The sequence below is a fragment of the Desmodus rotundus genome, chromosome 6, assembly GCF_022682495.2.
Source record: "Desmodus rotundus isolate HL8 chromosome 6, HLdesRot8A.1, whole genome shotgun sequence".
Lineage (NCBI taxonomy): Eukaryota > Metazoa > Chordata > Mammalia > Chiroptera > Phyllostomidae > Desmodus > Desmodus rotundus.
In genome coordinates, this window is record NC_071392.1 from 110,858,563 (window position 1) to 110,878,888 (window position 20,326).

Below are 20,326 nucleotides of genomic sequence, written 5' to 3' on the forward strand. Positions count from 1 at the left end.
TGCTGGTTCCCGAGTGGGTGGGCTTGTGCACACTCTAGGCCCCTGTGGGTCTCTCCAACGACCTCTCCTGTGAGGCTGGGAGTCTCTCCTGCTGCCGCCCCAACCCCCACGGCGTTTTCAATCAGAGGTTTGAGGCTTTATTTCCCGGAGCTGTAGCCCTGGGTTTCGCAGTCTGCTTCGCTCCCCGCCGTTCGTCCGGTTTATCTGTGTTCGAATGTGGGGCTGCAGTGTGCTACCTGCACTCTGCCTACCCCGCTCTCCACCACTCCGAGTCCGGCCCTCTCGGTTTATCTGCGTGAATGTGGGGCCGCAGGGTCTGCTAGTGCTGTGACTGCCTGCGCCGTTGGTCCCACACTCCGCCAGTCTTGGTCCCGCCACAGCCATGCGAGTCCTTTCCACCCTGGTGCCCGTCTCCGCTCCTCCTACCGGTCTGGATGAATGTTTATTTTGTATTTCCTTGGTGTCGGACCCCCTTGTCGTTTGATTCTCTGTCAGTTCTGGTTGTGCGAGGAGGCGCAGTGTGTCTACCTACGCCGCCATCTTGGTTCTCCCTCTATTGTTAACAATTTTAAAGAGACTCTTAAGCATCCTGTCTGGAGTTTGAATGTCTATGGACAATTAGCTGATGTTGTCTTCCGTCCCCTTTTTAAAAAATCAGAAGTGTCATTCGGCATGTATGTCCAGAAGGTCTGTCCAGAAGGTATCCAGCCATGCAATATGAAAAATAGAGACATTTACTGAAAAAGACATAAGAAACATTGTACCTAGGACAATGACGCCTTAGTCCCTTCAGAGTAGGCAACGTGGGGCCTCACACAGTTTTCCCAATCACCATCAGCTGCTCTGTCATATTTTCCTAAATCTTATCAATGGTCTGAAATCTCTTCCCTTTTTTAAAAAATATATTTTATTGATTATGCTGTTACAGTTGTCCCAAATTTTCCTCCTTTGCCCCCCTCCATTTAGTATCCCCCATTTCTTCCAGCAACACCCCCCCCTTAGTTCATGTCCATGGATCATGCATGTAAGTTCTTTGGCTTCTCCATTTCCTATACTGTTCTTAACATTCTCCTGTATGTTCTGTACCTACCTATCTGTACTTCTTAATCCCTACACCTTTCCTCCATTTTCCCCTCCCCCTCCCAACTGGTAACCATCCAGATGATCTCCATATCTATGATTCTATTTCTGTCTGCTTGTTTGCTTAGTTGTATTTTAGGTTAAATTGTTGATAGTTGTGAATTGATTCCCATTTTAAGGTTCATAGTTTTGATCTTCTTCTTCTTAAATAAGTCCCTTTAACATTTCATGTAATAATGACTTGGTAATGATTAACTCCTTTAACTTTACCTTGCCTGGGAAGCACTTTATCTGCCTTTCAATTCTAACTGATAGCTTTGCTGGATAGAGTAATCTAGGTTGTAGGTCCTTGCTTTTCATCACTTTGAATACTTCTTGCCAGTCCCTTCTAGCCTGCAAAGTTTCTTCTGAGAAACCAGCTGATGGTCTTACGGAAACTCCTTTGTCAGTAATTCGCTGCTTTTCTCTTGCCGCTTTGAAGATTCTCTCTTTACCTTTAACCTTTGGGATTTTAATTATGATGTGTGTTGGTGTGGTCCTCTTTGTGTCCCTCTTCTTTGGGTCTCTCTATGCTTCCTGGACTTGCATGCCTATTTCCGTCACCAAATTAGGGAAGTTTTCTTTCATTGTTTTTTCAAATAAGTTTTCAACTTCTTTGTTTCTCTTCCTCTTCTCCTTCTAGCACCCCTATGATTTGAATGGTGGTACATTCGAAGTTGTCCCAGAGGCTCCTTACCACTTCCTCATTTTCTTTTTAGATTCTTTTTTCTTCTTGCTGTTCTGATTTTTTTTTCCTGTGTGTTCCAAAACATTGATTTGATTCCTGGCTTCCTCCCCTTCACTGTTGATTCCCTGTAACATTTCTTTATTTCACTTAGAGTAACCTTCATTTCTGCCTGAGTCTTTTTTATGAGTTTCTTTAACATCTTAATAACCAGTGTTTTGAACTCTGCGTCTGATAGATTGCTTATCTCCATTTTATTCTTTTTCTGGAGTTTTGTTCTGTTCTTTCCTTTGGGCCATGTTTCTTCGTCTCCTCATTTTGGCAGCCTCCCTGTGTTTGTTTCTATTTATTAGGTGGAGCTGCTTTGACTCCCTGTCTTAGTAGCACAGCCTAATGTAGAAAAGCACACCCATAAGTTGGATGGGGCAGAGCCTTAGGTAATTGCCTGGGTGGGGCAACCTGTGTGAACCAAGTTGATGGAGTCTTGCATATGGTGCCACCTGCTCTGGGGCTCTGTGTGGAGGAGGGCTCAGAAAAGGACAGTGGCCGCTGCCTGGCCTCTGGAATTTTGTCTGGGAGGAAAGCTGTCCCCCAGCATTCACCCTGATGCCAGGTACTTCAGTTTTCTTCCATTGTGCCACTGGTGCTCTTTAAGCTGCTCTCTGGGTGCTGGAGCCCAGGGGGTGTGAGTTTGCATAAATCCTAAGTCCACTGTGGACCCATTAAGAGGAACATCTGAGAATCCCACAGTTTCTTCTGCCACCCCAACACCCACTGGTTTTTACAGCTAGAAGTTATGGGGACTTACCTTCCTGGCACTGGAACCCTGGGCTGGGTGGTCTGGTGTGGGGCTGGGATCCCTAGCTCCCGAGGTTTCCCTCCCAATATTTATCTACCACATGTGGATGTGGGACTACACATTTCATGTCTCCACAACTAAGCCCCTCCTGCTCATCTGAATTAATTTGACTCCTTTAATTCCCTGGTTGTGAGGCTTTGATACAGCTCGATTTTCTGATGATCCTGGGTGATAGTTTTGTAGTTTAGTTGTAATTTTTGCTGTGGTTGTACAAGGAGGCATGCCATGTTTGCCTGTGCCTCCATCTCTTGAAATCTCTTCCCTTTCAAAAAGTGACTTTAGTTTTGGGAAAAGCCAGAAGGCAGGGTGCCGAATCTGGACTGTAGGAGGGCTGAGTCACCTGGGTGATTTGATGTTTCATCAAACAACTCTGCATGAGACATGATGCATGAGCAGGCATGTTGTTGTGATGAAGCTGCCAATCACCAGTTGCCCACAGCTGCAGCCTTCTGAATCATCCAACTAGTTTGTGCCGAGGAATGCTTAAGCTTAACACAAAATTTAATACAGATTCATTCCTCTACTCAGTCATTTTGAATGTGACAGTCACACAGTACACATACTCACAGGTGTCTACCTCCTCCTCTGACTAGTACAGTGAGGTTGTCATTGTTCACACATGCATATTCAAGACCACTCTCCTTGGCTGCCAGGTTACCTCGATGTTGAGCAAACCATTCTCATTATATTAACAATGGCTGGACTTTTTCTGGACAGACCTCATAAAGTGCTAGACACTTAAATGAGCTTTAACACTACTGAATTTCAATCTTAGACCATGCTAATATGGACATAAAAACATACCCATAATCAAATATGCTAGAAAGGTGGAGTAATAATCTATTAAGTTATTTTCTGCTTATGTACTACCTTCTTAGTTTCTATTTAATGGTTGAAATCACACACTGGAACATAAACACTTGCATTTTATTCTTAAACTGTAACTGGTTCTGTGTGAGCAACTTCTAGAATCCACAGCTTGGGAGGTTCTGTCTTTCCTCAAACTACTTTTGTGAACTCATCAATCTCTTGACTACCATTTACTTAATTCATAGGTTGATTATTGTCCAGGTGCTATAGTTAGATAGGTACTTGTCCCCCCTGCACAGTAGAAGACATTGTATGTGATGACTACTAATTTAAAATCTATGTTTTCATGGTGATTCTGGGAACCAAAGTGATTTCATAGCACTTGGGAGTGAGTTTGGCGGGGGGGGGGGCTGCTTTTTTTTTTTAATAAATTCCAGCTGTTTGATAAAGATTTTTAGGCATAAACAGAATGATTCCTTTTCCATCCATTATATGAACTCATTTTAAAGTTGCTTTTTTTCTATTTGTTTAGTTTAATACAGTTTTTTAGTAAAATGAAGAAATGGATGGACATGTCAAACCTGCCACAAGAATTTCGTGAACGTATAGAAAGACTAGAAAGAAATTTTGAGGTGTCTACTATAATTTTCAAAAAATTTGAGCCAATTTTTTTAGATATATTTCAAAATCCATATGAAGAAACACCAAAGTTACCACGAAGCAGGAAGCAGAGGTGAGACCCTTACTCCTTACATCATTGACATAAAAATAATAGTATAAAATTACTAAGGGAATTTGCATTTTTAAAAGTCTACTTTTTACCAGAGGTATCCACCTGCAAAAACTTAAGTTTTTATTAAAATTCATTTATAATTACCCATATCTGGAAATTCAGGTAATACTTTCACTTATTTTTTTATGTTCTGATGATTTTATGCAGATTGGAGAGGCTTAAGTTTGTTTAAATTAGCCAGATGTCTGTCCTTTGTGAGTGGAATTTTATATGTAATATGACTTTACTATTTGTTATTTATATGGCAGCTGTGGAGTGATAGCAAGTTAGTCATATAAAAAGTACATCTGTTTTCCTTTTTCAGGAGGACTCCTTGCACTGTTAAGGATCTCTTTAATTTCTGTTGGACACTCTTTGTTTATACTAAGGGTAAGGTGATACTTTCAGTGGTTTTACATTTCTACTGTGGGAACTTGGTACTATTTGACATGAGAGGTTTCTGGGTTTTTTGTCTCTTTTTTTTCTTACAAAGGTAATTTTCGTATGATTGGAGATGATTTAGTAAACTCTTATCATTTGCTTCTGTGCTGCTTGGATCTGATTTTTGCCAATGCCATTATATGCCCAAATAGACGAGACTTGCTAAATCCATCATTTAAAGGTAAGACTTTATTTATTCATTCATTCATTCATTTTTCCACAGTTGTTCCAATTTTCCCCCTTTGCCCCTTTCTACCCAGGCAGCCCCCCACTTCCATAGTCAATCCCCACACCATTGTTCCTGTCTATAGGTCCTTGGTATACAAGGGGGGCAACCCAGAAAAACCTGGAATTAACTTCTGGAGGGCAGGGCCTGTATAGTACAGGCTTCCCCACTAGGTGGTGTTCTAGGAACCCATCTGTATCAGCATACTAGCTGGCATTGTTGTGAGAGGCTGTGCTGGGCTTCAATGAATGTTTTTTTGAAGACTCTTTCAGCATGTTTGCCCATGTCATGATGGGTGATTTACGAGCACACCTGCCCAAGTCGCGCTTAGTGTTCAGCTGTTTTTGACCCAAAATGGCATGACCCCTGTGCCCCACCCTCCTTATTCATGCCCCTCCCCCAGCAACTTTTTTTTGTTTCCCTGGATGAAAAAAGTCCTCAAACATTTTGCCATTGTGGAAGAGGTGAAACAAAATAAGGCAGAAACACTAAAAAGCATCAAGATCAATGAGCTCAGAAACTGTTCTGAGCAGTGGAAAAAACATCTCGATGGGTGTATTGCATCAAATGGAGAGTACTTTGAAGGTTACTGAAGTTCAAATACATAAGAATGAAAACAGTTTTGTATAAATAAATTCTGGGTTTATTCGGAGTTACCTCCTTATATGTTCTTTGAGACCTTATTTATTTTTGAAAACTGATTATTTTTATAAAAAGTGTTTTAAAAGTTGACCATATTCTTTTTCCCCTGGTGCTCTTCATGCCCTGTCAAACTAGGTTTACCATCTGATTTCCACACTGCTGACTTCAGGGCTCCTGAAGAGCCTCCCTGTGTCATTGCTGTGCTGTGTGAACTGCATGATGGACTTCTAGTAGAAGCAAAAGGAATAAAGGAGCACTACTTTAAGCCATATATTTCAAAACTCTTTGACAGGAAGGTACTGTACTTATTATTACGGGTTAATTTTCTTACGGGTTAGCAACCTCAAAAGACAATATTTTAGGTGGTCAGACTCAAGATTTCCAGGTTTCAGTCTTTGCTGTGACACAGAATTAGCCCATGATCTGTGATGTGAAACACTGAGCGGTTGAAGAATGTGATCAACTCTATGTACTGTCAAGTAAAAATACGCTGTGTGAGGCAACCGTAGGAGGTTCTGATAAAGAATTATGAAAAACAAGAGGTCAGAGTAAGCTAATTTACTGCCATGTTTGAGTCAATCCTGACTGCCTAACAGAAGTAGGATGGTGTATAACAACTATAGCTTTAATTCCTTATAAATAGTGCATAAAATCCCTTATAGTTTTGGAGACACTTGCAGGCCATCTGTGTGCATTCTGGGTTTTTTTTTTTTTCAAGCATTTACTTAGCTATTTCTATATTTATGAAGTGGCTTATTCCTTTGGGATTTAATTTCTCATTTCCCCAATATTTAGCCATTTAGTCCAGCTACACCTTGAGTTTGCTCTTTGGTGAAAAGGGGTTTTGGATTAGGTCATCACTGTGGTCCCTCTCCGTGAATATTATGAGATTTTTTTCTTTAAGCATAAAGTCTTTCCTAATTGGGTTCTTTGTCTTTTCATATCCTTTTGTATTTAGTTTTATATTTCCTGAAAACTATCTATTTTTATGTGTATGTGTGTGTATATATATTGTGGCCCCTATATGTACACTAACATCTTCAGTAAACTTTTTTTTAAAGATTTTTAAAATTTATTTTTAGAGAGAGGGGAAGGAAGGGAGAGAGGGACAGATAAACATTGATCGGTTGTCTCTCCTATGCCCCCAGCTGGGAACCCAGCCAGCAGCCCAGGGCTATTCTCTGACTGGGAATTGAACCAGCAACCCTTTAGTTCTCAGGCCGACGTTTAACTCACTGAGCAACACCAACCAAGGCATCTTCAGTAAACTTTTAAAGGAACTCAAGGCTTATGTGTCTTGTACTCAGAAGAAGCAGCACACTAGTGGCCTCTGGGTACGATGACTGTGATTCTCGGTTTGCTTGGATTATCTAGCTTTGGACTGTTGTCTTAGCGTAATTATTATAGCAGCTCCTTTCACTTCCGAAGTATCCTAGTTTGGACACTGGTCCTCCTGCCCATGGGCCACAGATGTTTTGCTTGGCCTGTGTAAGGTATTCTTTATTTCATTTTTATTTTGTTCAATTTTTAATTTACATATAAAGACCTTTTCTGTGAAAACCTTGCAAAGATCAGAAGCTATGTCAATACTGGATTGGAATTTCTACATGACTCTACCTGGGTGACTGTTGTTGAGTTAAATGAGGGTCACCTCTTTGAAGATGGGAAGTATGCTTTCTGTTCTCATTATCTGTGTATATTGAACTCTGACCCCTGAGGGCACTTGAGTTTTCAACTCCTGATGTTGTGTGGGTTCACGAAAGTACTAGTCACAGCACAGTTTTCCTGTCACCAGTGATAGTACTTATATTTGCTTTGAGTCTTTTGCTTGTTAACACATTCAGTATATGTTAGTTTTCTTTCTCCATAGACAAATGTTTGAAATTGGATAGCTTTCTCTAGAATCACTTGAGAAATTTGCTAAAAATGCTGTCTCAACTCAGGCCTTGAGGTCTATCAGTTGGAATTTTAAACAGGTTCCCCTAAGTGATTAATATATATCTAAAATTTGGAAACCACTGCTATAGACTAATTTTAAAGTATTTTCAAAACTTGACTTTAACTGTTTTTTAATATTTTATTTGCATACTGATTTAGTTTTACTGGTCCGAAATATTTAGTAATTATATTTTGTGTTTGTATGATTTATAAGAACTACCAATGTGAAAATTTAGATAAATGCTGTTTTTATGCATATGTTAATATGCTTAATAACTTTTTAATTAAATTTATTAGGGTGACATTGGTTCATATGGTCTCAGGCATATATTTCTAGATACATATCTGTATATTGCATTGTGTGCCCACCACCCAAAGTCAAATAAAATCTCCCATCACCATATATTTGCCTTTCCTTTACCCTTTACTACCCCCCCATCCCCTTCCCACTGGTCATCATCATGCTGTTATCGGTCTATATCTGTGAGTTTCAGTTTATATCTCGCATATGAGTGAAATCATATGGTTCTTAGTTTTTTCTAACTGACCTATTTTGCTTAGCATAATATTTTCAAGATCTATCCATTTTGTTGCAAATGGCAGTATTTCATCTTTTCTTATGACTGAGTGGCATTCCATTGTACCAATAATATGTACCATATCTTCTTTATCCAGTCCTCTGTCAAAGGACACTTTGGTTGTCTCTATGTCTTGGCCACTGTGAATAATGCTACAATGAACATAGGGGCGCGTATATATTTACAGATAAGTGTTTTCAAATTTGTCAGGTAGATACTCAGAAGAGGGGTGCCTGGTTCATATGGTAATGCTATTCTTAATTTTTAAAGAATAAAAAAGGAATGGTCATACTGTTTTCCATAGTAGCTGTACCAGTTAACATTCCCACCAGCAGTGAGTGAGGCTTCCTTTTTCTCTACAACCTTTCTAACACTTGTTATTACCTGTCTTGTTGATAATAGCCATTCTAACATGTGAGTAGGTAGTATCTCATTGTAGTTTTGATTTGCATTTCCCTAAAAGTTAGTGAAGTTGAACATCTTTTCATGTATCTGTCGGCTATTTGTGTGTCTTCTTGGGAGAAGTGCCTGTTCGGGTCATCTGCCCATTATTAATTGGATTGTTGGTTTTTCTGGTGTTCAGTTGTATGAGTTTTGTAGTATATTTTGGGTGTTAACCCCTTGTTGGAGCTGTTGTTAGCAAATATCTCCCATTCAGTTGGTTGCCTTTTTAACTTGTTGGTTTTCTTTTGCTGTGCAGAAGCCTTTTAGTTTGATGTGGTCCTGTTCACTTATTTTTACCTTTACTTCCCTTGCCTTTAGGCTCAAATTCATAAAATGTTCTCTATGACCAAAGCCCTTAAGTTTAGTACCTACATATTCTTCTGTGTACTATATTGTTTCAGATCTTACATTTACGTCTTTGATCCATTTCAAATTAACTTTTTGTACAAGGGAATATGCTTTTTCTTCCCAGATTTTAAAAGGAGAATGCCTCCTGGACCTTTCCAGTTTTACTGATAATAGGTAAGTTTGTAACACTAACAGTATCTAGTATATTATAGGCTGTCAATAATAATTGGTTGTAATTTGTTAAGTGAAACATTTTATTCAACTTCCTGTTGCTTTAGTAACATTGAGTGGGTGATGTCACTAAGTCTTATTGTCTTTAAGTACATTTATTTTAAAAAACCATTGGCCCTTAAGACAGCTGCTGTCCAGAGAAAATCATAAACAGACCAGTGACTTCTGTATTTGAGTTTTTATTCTTTTATTAAACAAATGTTGGCAAATTCAGAATGTTCTTATAGTTCAAAGCCACTATTGTTTCCTCAATGATCAGATCTTAATTTAGGTTCAGCTAGTTTTCAGATTAAGTGTATGTTCTCTTTCACTCACCTTTCATAGTAATTTATTAATGTGTTTGTGAATGTGAAGAATGTTCATCAGATAGGAACCTCTGATATCGTTAGATGAACAGACTTAATAAAAACTAGAAAGTCATCAGCTTTTTTAGGCTGTGGAGTCTAAATCTTTCTTCAAGTCAAGATAAATCCATTGTATTTTATTTTATTACTTAGTTTTATTCTTGCAGCTTAAAGTGTTTCTCTTTTCAGCAAAGCAGTGAACAAGGAATATGAGGAATACGTTTTAACTGTTGGTGATTTTGACGAGAGGATCTTTTTGGGAGCAGATGCAGAAGAGGAAATTGGAACTCCTCGAAAGTTTGCTGGTGACACCCCACTAGGGAAACTGACCGCACAGGCTAATGTGGAGTGTAACCTTCAGCACCACTTCGAAAAAGTAATATAACCTCAGTCTTGAATGATCTTTTTCTCTGTGTGTGTGATGCTACTAACAGCAGAAGCATCTTTCAAGTTAAATCTTGAGTTTCTTCTACTAATTCATATTTCCCATGAAAGCCTTAAAAGGTAATTTTTTAAAACTATGACATTTAGTATTTTTATTGCATTTCTTGCTATTTTTTATATTTTGGATATATTTTACCAGAATACCTGGGTTTTTTGTAGAGTACATGTCTTTTGACGTAAATGATTTATGCTTTCTTTTTTTAATATATATTTTTTAAGGTTTTATTTATTTATTTTTAAACCGAGGGGAATGGAGGGAGAGAGGGAGAGAAACATCCATCCATTGCCTTTTTTATGCACTCAGACCAGGGACCACACCTGCAACCCAGGCATGTGCCCTGACTGGGAATCAAACCAGTGACCTTTTGCTTTGTGGTAGAACACCCAGCCAACTGAGCCACACTGGTCAGGGCTATGCTTTCTTAGTAATCTTTCTTTTTGTCACTTTAGTCACTGTTCCATTACTTTAAAATTTAGTTTGCTTTCCTACTCATGACAAACTATGTGTCCTTCCTCAACTTCAGCCATAAAACTCTGAACTTGATTATTAATAGCCAAGACTTAATTTTGTCTAAAAGTATAAAATGGGTTAAACAATAAGAATTAATGGAAAAGTTACTGGTTTAGAACAGCAACTTTCAACCTTTTTCATCTCATGGAACACATAAACTAATTACTAAAATTCTGCAACACACAAGAAAATATATCTTACCTGACCAAAAATAATAGGTATAATTTTGATTAATCTATAATAATAATAACCTATCCTTATTGTTCCCAGGTGGTTTTTTAAAAACAACCAGGTGCCTATACTTGCATATAAGGATTTTTGGTACCAAAAATTAACCGATCACACACACACAACCTTATTATGCGACGTGAGTAAAAAGATACAACTGTAACCCTGACCACTGTGGCTCAGTTGGTTGGGTGTCATCCTGCAAAGCAGAAGATCGCTGGTTCAGTTTCAGTTCCGGGTCAGGGCACATGGCCTAGGTTACATGTTGGGTCTCTGGTCAGGGTGCGTACAAGAGGCAATTGATCGATGTTTCTCACATCAATGTTTCTCTCCTTATCTTTCCCCCTCCCTTCTCCTCTCTCTAAAAATAAAATAAATAAACTGAAATACACTAAAATTTGTTTAAAGATGCAACTCTTGTTATATGACCTATTACGGTTCAAGACAGGGTATTTACACCATACAGCATTTGTGTTCGCTGTTGTCATTTTTTAATTTGACCATCTAAGGGAAAACGGATCAGTGCCCGTGACTAAATAAATAGTCAGGTATTGCATGTTGTAGAAGTTCTTGCAGCACACCAGTTGAAAATCACTGCTCTAGGAAATAGAAAACCAAGCTCTGCCATTAACTGTCCGCTTAAACAGGTTTTTTTACTTCTTTGTGCCTGTTTCCTTATATGTAAAATGAAAATGTATGTTATTTTTCAAGTGAATGTTAGGAAAATAAAATTAGATTATGCTTTGAAAAGTGTTACTCAAATGTAAGGATGTTATTAGCATAATATTGCTAAAAATTTGGTAGGTAACAGAAGAGGAGGGGAAAAAAGTAACCTACTAAATATGAATAGAAACAATGGTATATATACTGAATTAAACATGAGAGGGAAGGTAACTTTAATTTCACAGATTTTTTTTTTTTCCGACAGAAATCATTCGCACCTTCTACCCCACTGACAGGACGGCGGTATTTACGAGAAAAAGAAGCAGCCATTACTCCTGTAGCTTCGGCCACTCAGAGTGTGAGCCGGTTACAGAGTGTTGTGACTGGGATGAAAAATGCACCAAGTGAACAACTTACAAGTATTTTCGAGTAAGTTCAATACCATTATTTTTCCAAAGGTCTCTTTTAAGTAAGATTGTATATTCCATTCTATATTCACTATATTCAAAATCCTTAAGACAGTGGGTATACATCTGGTAAGGTTTCCTATACCATTTCAGTTACAAAGTATGCTGACCTAAAAGCAAATAGAAGTACCTATTAAAAATTTTATATAAATATTATTATTATAGACTTTTAAGGTTAAATACATTTGAAAGGTTATTTAGCTCTGACATTCCTCTCCTCCCTTGTAACTCAGTTATGCCTTATTGTTTTTCTTTTTACATTGACTTTAAATGGGTTCAACCTAAATGTTCATCAGATGGAGGACTGATTATACATATTGATGGTGCAGCCACAAAATAGAACTTTATGCAGTTTTCTTGTTTTTAAAGGGGTAACTATAAGAACCTGGTGGGATTCCTATAGATAAAACCCAGGGAAGTTTGGAGGTCCCCTTAAGACTGCAAACCCCCAGGAGTTTCCCACTTCTCAGACTTGTCCTCAGCCTCCAGCAATTCATTGAAATGGCCTTTTAAGTGTTCTTACCAGTTTATGCTCCCTCTGCGTCTGCTCCAGAAGTATGCAACAATGGGATAGCTTTCCCGATCAGCAGGAAGACATTGATAGCTATGAAGTTTGATGCTTGCTCAGTGATAGCTTTGCTACCTCTGAATCCTAAAAATGACCCTGCCCACAAGAGCAACTGAAGTCCTTCAAAGCTGCACTGATTGCCCTTTATCTCCTTGTGTTTATAATTTTCATACCTGTCATCAGAATAGTGGCAGGAGATGAGTAAGTTAGAGGAGATGTGTATAATGCATCAGCAGAAACTGTGTCTGTGAAAGAAAAACAAGTGTGTATGAGAGGCAACTGATGGACGTTTCTCATATTGATGTTTCTCTCCCACATCATTGTTTCTTTCCCTCTCTCTCTCCCTTCCCTCTCTAAAATCAATAAGCGTCTTCTAAAAAAAAGAAGAAAAAGGAAAAGTATTGCTTTGAGTCAAGGTCCTCCTAGACCCCCAGGTGAAAAAGCAGATAGAGGTCATCACACTGGAGCAATGGTCCGTGAGGCATTCCAGGTCTAATAACAGGTCCTCCAGGTCCTAAAGGTGATTGGGGAGCAGTTGGCTGTCCTGGAAGTCAAGGATTCTCAGGACCAGAGGGGAAGACTTGGAGACAAGGAAATCCTGGACAAAAAGGCCAGAAGGTCAAAAGAGGGAGTGGGCCAGTACTGCTCCCTGATTATATTAGGACAGGCCCTTTTAGGATCAGGCGGGTTGGTCAAGACACCCTCTACTACCACCATCTCATTAAAAGGCCCTTCACCTCTGGATAAATAATCATCATAATTGACTCCAAGACCCCTTTGTGGTTCCTCCAAATGACCTTGGTTCCCAGGTGGTGCCCAGCCTTCTCATGGCTTTGTCTTCTGGTCCTGGGTGCTGCTTTGGCCTCTGTTCTCATGCTCAGACCTCTACCCACTCCAGAATGTCAAAGACATTTGCATACCAAAATTCACTGCAGCATTACTTACAATAGCTAAGATATGGAAACAACCTAAATGTCCTATCAGGTGAATAAATAAAGAAAATATGGTGTGTGTGTGTGTCTGTGTATGTGTGTATACATATATACATGTGTGTGTGTGTATATACATACACAATGGCATATTATTAGGTCTTAAAAAGAAGGAAATTCTGTTGTTTGCTACAACATGATGAACCTTGACGATATTAAGTGAAATAAACCAACTACAAGAGGACAAATACTGCATGATTCCACTTACTTGTATCTAAAGTAATCGGACGGACAGAAGGTAGAATGGCCGTGCCAGGGATTGAAGGAAAGGGAAATGGGGGCTTGTTCAAGGGCTGTACAGTCTCAGTCATGCCAGGTGAAAAAGTTGGAGAGATCTGTGCACATAGTTAATAACGTAACGTACACTTAAAAATTAGGAGGGTAAATTTCTTACGTGCTTTTTACAACATAATAAAAGACAAAGAACCTAGTTGGGAGAAAACAACACAAGATGCAGAGCTTTGTGTTGGAACTTGACAAGAAGTATTTTTGCCATTTGTGCTGCCCGCCGGTCTGTCCGAACCTGGGATCGGAGTACTGAACCCTGCACTGGATGTGCAGCTTTGGGCGAATCGCTCCCTTTCTCACAGTCTTGGATATGTTTGTCATTTCTGAATTAGGACTTATATTCTGTATTTGAATGATAAAAAGGTAACAGTAATTTAAAGGTAACGGGGTTAATTGCTTTTTGCTAAGTGTTTTCCTTTTTAATACTATATTTTTCTATTTGTTGATTCTTTTGGCTTAGATAAGAACTACATGTAGTTTATTTTCCCAGCAGAATATGTGGGTGTGTATGGAGTGTGTGTGTGTGTGTGTGTGTGTGTGTGTGTGTGTAAACACCACCATATCATCTTTCTATTTTTTCTTAGGTTTACTGAAGTATAATTTATATATGATAGTTCTTTTCACTGTATTGTTGTATGAGATTTGACAAATACATACAGTTGTGTAACCACTGCCAGTACCATCAAGACATAGAACAACCCTGACCGGTGTGGCTCATTAGGTTGAGTGTTGTCCTGCAAAGCGAAAGGTGTTTGGTTCAATTCCCAGTCAGGGCACATGCCTGGGTTGCAGGTTTGGTCCCCGGATGGAGAGTGTTTATGACAGGCAACTGATTGATGTTTCTCTCTCATGTCAGTGTTTCTCTCCCTTTTTTCTCTCCCTCCCACCCCCTCTCTAATAATAAATTTAAAAAAAAATTTTTAAACCACTTACAAAAGAAGACAACAGTTCCATTGTCCCTCCCAAATTTATGCCTCTCGATAGTCAACCCCTGTGCCATCCTCAGCCTCCAGCAACCGCTGGCGTGTTTTCTCTCCCTATAGTTCTGCCTTTTCTAGAATGTCATATAAATGTAAGCAAAACATAGAGGATGTTGACTCTTCTACTGTTGAAATTCCTAAAAATAGGCCAAATTATTTTACTTATAGGCTGTAGACTTGTTTGAAATAGGCGATGTTTACATATCTGGGTTTATAACTGAGAATAGAACTTTGGTCATTAAAAAAACAAACTAATTCTTAAAAGAAGAAATGTTGCTAGGCTGGGTTTTGTCCCCCTGGTAACTGGGTTTCTTTTGTGTTTTATAGATCTTGTATGCGTAATCCCATGGAAAATATTATGAAAATAGTGAAAGAAATAGGAGAGACTTTCTGTCAACACTACACTCAATCAACAGATGAGCAACCAGGATCTCACATAGGTAAGAACACAAAACTAAATTTAACACAGCATTAAAGATAGATTTTTCCCCTCAAAGAAGTAGAAATTGAGGTTTTTTCCTTCCTTGCTATTCTTAATTTATCAGATTTAAGTTTATATGTTTTGTTCTTTAGTCCTTAACAGCTACTTCTCAATAGCACATTTTCCCTGTTTCCCCTTATAGACTTTGCTGTAAACAGACTAAAGCTTGCAGAAATTTTGTATTATAAAATATTAGAGACTGTAATGGTTCAGGAAACACGAAGACTTCATGGAATGGACATGTCAGTAAGTAAATCCACTTTCTCAGCTGCTAGCAAGGTCTAAAAATCTTAACCCTAGAAACAGTGTGTTGAGAGGTTCTATAATGCACTGTGAGGGTCAGTGGTTAATGTTAATGGCAAACTTAGCCAAGATGACAAATTAGTTGGCTTTAGTTGTCTTCGGGACATCTAGCGCTAGACATCTCTAGGCAGGAATGTGAAATAAGTAAAATTCATCTTTGGTGCACCAGCAGTATCCTTTCTATTCAAGTCCTGTTTATTTGTCCTTCAGTCAAAGCTAGCTAATAATGAATACCCTTCCCCTGACTATAAAGCCAACTGGTAATTAAGGCATTTGCCCATATCTCCCAGGGATTTTAGAGGAATAAATTCATGCGGGGTTTGTTTTTTTTTTTTCATTTTCTTTGGACTCTTGATCAAATCTGACCACTCTGTAATTGCTACGTAAAGGAATTTTTTTTACAAAGTCAAATCTATTATATATCAGTTTCATCCTCCCCCTTCTAGTCACTCTTGGAATCTTCTGACCTTCAGTTCCAATAGGAACAGACTGATGTGTAAGGATGCAGCATAACTATTGTAGTCAAATCTCTCCTTGTTTCAGCCTGGAAATTTTCATCTCTCATGTGTTGGTTCCCCTTTTTCCTGGATTCCATGTCTTTCATGATTTACACTACTATTTCATAGAGCATGTGCTCCTTTAGCTGCATAAGAAAGAAGTCAATTTTCAACTTTTTATTTTGAAATAATTATAGATTCACAAAAGTTGCAAAAATATTATAGGGAGGTCCCATGTACCCTTTTGTCTCCAGTGGTTACATTTTACATAGTATAGTGTCAAACCAGGAAATTGACACTGATACAATGTATGTCTTTCTCTCCCTCTCTCTTCCCCATTGTATCACATGAATAGATTATGTAACCACCACCAAAATCGATACACAGAACTCTGTCCACCACAAAAATCTCCCCGTGCCACCTCTTTATAGTCACGCTCACTTTCTTCAGCCACTGTGTTTTCCACTTCTGTACTTTTATAACACATTCTGTATGAGTTCAGTCCTTTTAAGTTTGTTGAGGGTTATTTTATGATATAGGACATGTTTTTATCTTGGCAAATTCTGGGCACTTAAAAAGTGTGTATTTTGCTGTTATGTGGAAGAGTCTGAAATGTCAATTCTGTCCTATTGATGGTGGCGCCTTGAGTTCTCCATATCCTTGCCAGTTTGCTATGCAGTTCTACCAATTGTCGAGAGAGCGGTATAGAAGTCTCCAAATATAATTGTGGATTTGTCTATTTCTCCTTTCAGTTTTCTCAGATTCTTTAAATTCACATATTTTGAAGCTCTGCTGTTTGATGCATACAAATTGAGGGTTGCTATGTCTTTTTGGTAAATTGATACTTTTATCATGATAAAGTGTCCCTCTGAATCTGGTGACTTTCTTTGTTCTGAAGTCTGTCTGATGTTTATAGCCACTTCTGTTCTCTTTTGATTAATGACTGCGTGGTATACCTTTTTTCCATCCTTTTGTTTTGTAGCTACCTGTATTATTGTATATGAAGTGAGTTTCTTATAGGTAGCATAGGATTGAGTCATATGTTTTTATCTGCTCTGTCAGTCTCTTGTAATCAGTAAGTTTAGACCACTTACATTTAATTATTGATATGTTGGCGCAGCAATTTTCAACCAGTGTGCCACAAGAATTTTTAAAACATGCAACACCTGACTATTTGGTCAGGGGCACTGACCTCTTTTCCCTTCAATTGTCAAGTAAAAAAAGACAATAGCTAACACAATAATAGCCATCTGGTGTGAGTGAACCAAAATTATACCTATTTTTTGTCATATTGGGAATAGTATATTTTGGAGGTGCCACAGAATTTGAGTAATTAGTTTATGTGTACCATGAGATGAAAAAGGTTGAAAAATCGCTGTGTTAGGGCATAAGTCTACCATTTTATTTATTTTTCTTTTCTATTTGGTCTCTCTGTTCTTTTTTTCTACCTTCCTGTGGATGACTTGAGCATTTTTTAGACTGTATATCTGTGTGTGGATTTTTTTTAGTGGTTGCTCTAGGTATTGCGTTATACTTATACATAACTTCACAGTCCACTGGAATAGACAGATGACCAGTTCGAGTAAGGTATGGAAACCTTACCTCGCCTTAAGTCCTACTTCTAAAACTTTGTATAATGTTTTTTATACTCACACTTGATTGGTAGTTGTCTATATTTAGAATTCTAGATTGACAATCATTTTCCTTTGCAATTTTGAGGCATCGCCTCATTATCTTCTAGATTCCAGTGTTGCTAATTAGAAAATAAGAAGTCCAATGGCATTCTTTTTTCTTTTTAAAAGATTTTATTTATTTGTATTGAGAGTGAGGGGAAGGGAGAGAGAAAGAAGGAGAGAAACATAAATGTGCAGTTGCCCCTCACATTCCCCCTACTGGGGACCTGACCTGCAACTCCGGCATGTGCCCAACTGGGAATCGAACCAGCAGCTCTTTACTTTGCAGTCCTGCACTCAATCCACTGAGCCATACCAGCCAGAGCAGAAGTCCAGTGGCATTCTAATTCTCATTATTGGTATGTGTGCTTCTGTTTACTTTCTGGAATCTTAGTATCTCTTTTTATCACTGATGTCCTGCAATTTATAAGAAAGTGCCTTACTGTACATCTTTATTCGTGTATTAGGCATTCCTACAGAGTTGCTCTTTTAGTGCCGAAATTTATTTCCTGCAGCTTGGGGTCATTTTATTGCATTACTATTTCTTAGGTAATATGTTTCCCACTGAGTTATCTCACCAGAACTTTTATTTTTCACATGAGGGACCTTCTGGATTAATATTCTTATTTTCTTCTCTTATTTTTCTTTCTTTGTATTCTGTTCTAATTCCAAGGGTATTTATTCAACTTTTCATCATCCAATCCTAATGAATTTTTTTTTAAGATATATTTTCATTTCTAAGATCTCTTTCTTGCTCTCTGAGGTTGTTTAGATTTCTTTGAAGTTTTTTTTGTGTTGCCTTCATTGTCTGTTTCTCTGAGTCTCTTTTCTGTTTATTTTGATCTTTGTATTTCAATGGGAGATTTTCTTCAAACATTGGATTATTCTTGGCTGTTCACTTATATTTGAATGAGACACTAAAAATGAGACATTAATAAACTCTTATGTTGACAAACAGCTTGATTCAAAACTCTGTATGCAAGAGTGAGAATAAAAGTCCACCAGCCTCAGATGATTATGTGATATTAGGGACCCTCAACTGTTGGTGTCTTTAGGCTTTTTGGGAATATTTTAGTTTCTGTAGAGAAGTCTGCTGATCTCTTGCCTCACAGGTGGTCTTGTGGAGCGGAAAAAGGAAAGGAGACTTGGTCTCACAATTCATTCTGCAGACTTTCACCTACAGTGGCAGTCTCTTCTATGTGTGGTGTTCTCAAGTTTCGAGTCTCTCTTGTTCAGTTCTGTAGAGAATAATTTTTCGGATCTGTTGAGATAGACTAGAGGCCTATCATCTGACTCCTTAGAATGGGGTTGAGTGGTGTAGTTCTAGCTACAGCAAACTTTCAAATCATCCATGCTGGCTCCTTGCACAACCACTGTTTTCTATTCTGTGTGTGCCTTCAGTAGCTTTGTTTCTTCTCAGATTGCATAGAGCAAATTCATTCGTTTTTAATGTCTCCCTTATGTTTGACCATTTCACTTTCTGCTGAGTAATTTGTCGTCCTTCCATCCATTTCCAGTTTTTACATATTATAGTTTGCAGTTACAGATAACTCATAGTTTTTGCCAAAATACTTTCTGGCTTTTTTCTCTTTGTTGATTGGGAGTGGTATTTGAAAGAAGGATGGCACAAATAGAATGCTTAAAACTGAAAACTGAGGTTGAATCTCAGACTCAATGATGAAGCAGGACTTTATCTTCCTAGTAAAATATTTCTTGCTCTGAACTTTCTAAAGTCTTAGTTGTGACATTACACCTTTGATTTCAGTATTTTGATTAATAAATCCTTATGTTGACAAAACATTGGTAATAAAACTGTCATTTAAAAGAAACAGCACTGGCAGAGTAGCTCATTTGGTTAGAATGTTGCCCTGATACTGCAAGGTTGTAGGTTTGATCCCCAGTCAGGCCACATATAAGAGTCAACCAATGAATGCAGAAATAAGTGGAACACCAAGTCGATGTTTCTCTCAAAATCAATAAATAAAAAACTTTTTTAATTTAAAAAGTTTTAATAAATATTCCTAGTGCTTTTCTTTTAATGAGAATTTTGACTATTTTATTATTTGCCCAATTTTTCAAGCAGATTGTGATGCAGGCCTAATTTAAATATGTCTCCCACTGAGCAGGATTATATTTTATAAGAAAACTCATTACAACTCTGAGGATTCAAGTTTATATATCTGATAATCTGCTATTAGATAATGGACACAAGTTATTTTTTATTATTTTTATAGTCACTCGATAAACAAGAGATAAGTGCTGAAATATTATAAATATTAAACTGTGGTCTTTCTCTTCCCCAAGGTTCTTTTAGAGCAAGATATATTTCATCGTTCCTTGATGGCTTGTTGTTTGGAAATTGTGCTCTTTGCCTATAGCTCACCTCGTACTTTTCCCTGGATTATTGAAGTTCTCAATTTGCAGCCATTTTATTTTTATAAGGTGAGATTAAAACAAAGTTCTGTTATGGTATACCTCATATAAGAATTCTATTTATCTCTGGGGTGGGGTGGGGGAATGGGGAGAAAAGGCATACAACTATAATTGAATAACAATAAAAATTTTAAAAAAAAGAATTCTATTTATCTAGAGACAAGAAAACACACACACACACACACACACACACAAGAATTCTGTTTATCTTAGTGCTGAGGAAACAAGCCATAGCGATGTTTGGAAAATGTTTCCAGAGATATTCTGAAAACATATACTCCTTTTGCGTGGAATCAAGTACAAAAGAGAGAGGATGAATGGTATATATGAATTAAGCCAGTCTCGTACCTTTGGTTCTTTTTCC

General features: G+C 38.0%; 1 protein-coding gene across 3 annotated transcripts in view; it reads left to right on the forward strand.

The window, feature by feature from the left end:
- RBL1 (RB transcriptional corepressor like 1) overlaps positions 1 to 20,326 on the forward strand; it is a 57,585-nt gene that overhangs the window by 7,850 nt on the left and 29,409 nt on the right. For 2 of the 3 annotated variants that reach the window (XM_024559640.4, XM_045194813.2), the window contains 10 exons: positions 4,006 to 4,206; positions 4,571 to 4,635; positions 4,739 to 4,867; positions 5,690 to 5,850; positions 8,987 to 9,036; positions 9,627 to 9,813; positions 11,549 to 11,712; positions 14,903 to 15,015; positions 15,199 to 15,302; positions 19,834 to 19,971. In XM_024559640.4, the coding sequence (XP_024415408.2) occupies positions 4,006 to 4,206; positions 4,571 to 4,635; positions 4,739 to 4,867; positions 5,690 to 5,850; positions 8,987 to 9,036; positions 9,627 to 9,813; positions 11,549 to 11,712; positions 14,903 to 15,015; positions 15,199 to 15,302; positions 19,834 to 19,971 (1,312 nt within the window). Of the gene's footprint in view, positions 1 to 4,005; positions 4,207 to 4,570; positions 4,636 to 4,738; positions 4,868 to 5,689; positions 5,851 to 8,986; positions 9,037 to 9,626; positions 9,942 to 11,548; positions 11,713 to 14,902; positions 15,016 to 15,198; positions 15,303 to 19,833; positions 19,972 to 20,326 lie in introns of all 3 variants that reach the window. The other variant, XM_071221759.1, reaches the window with a different exon arrangement.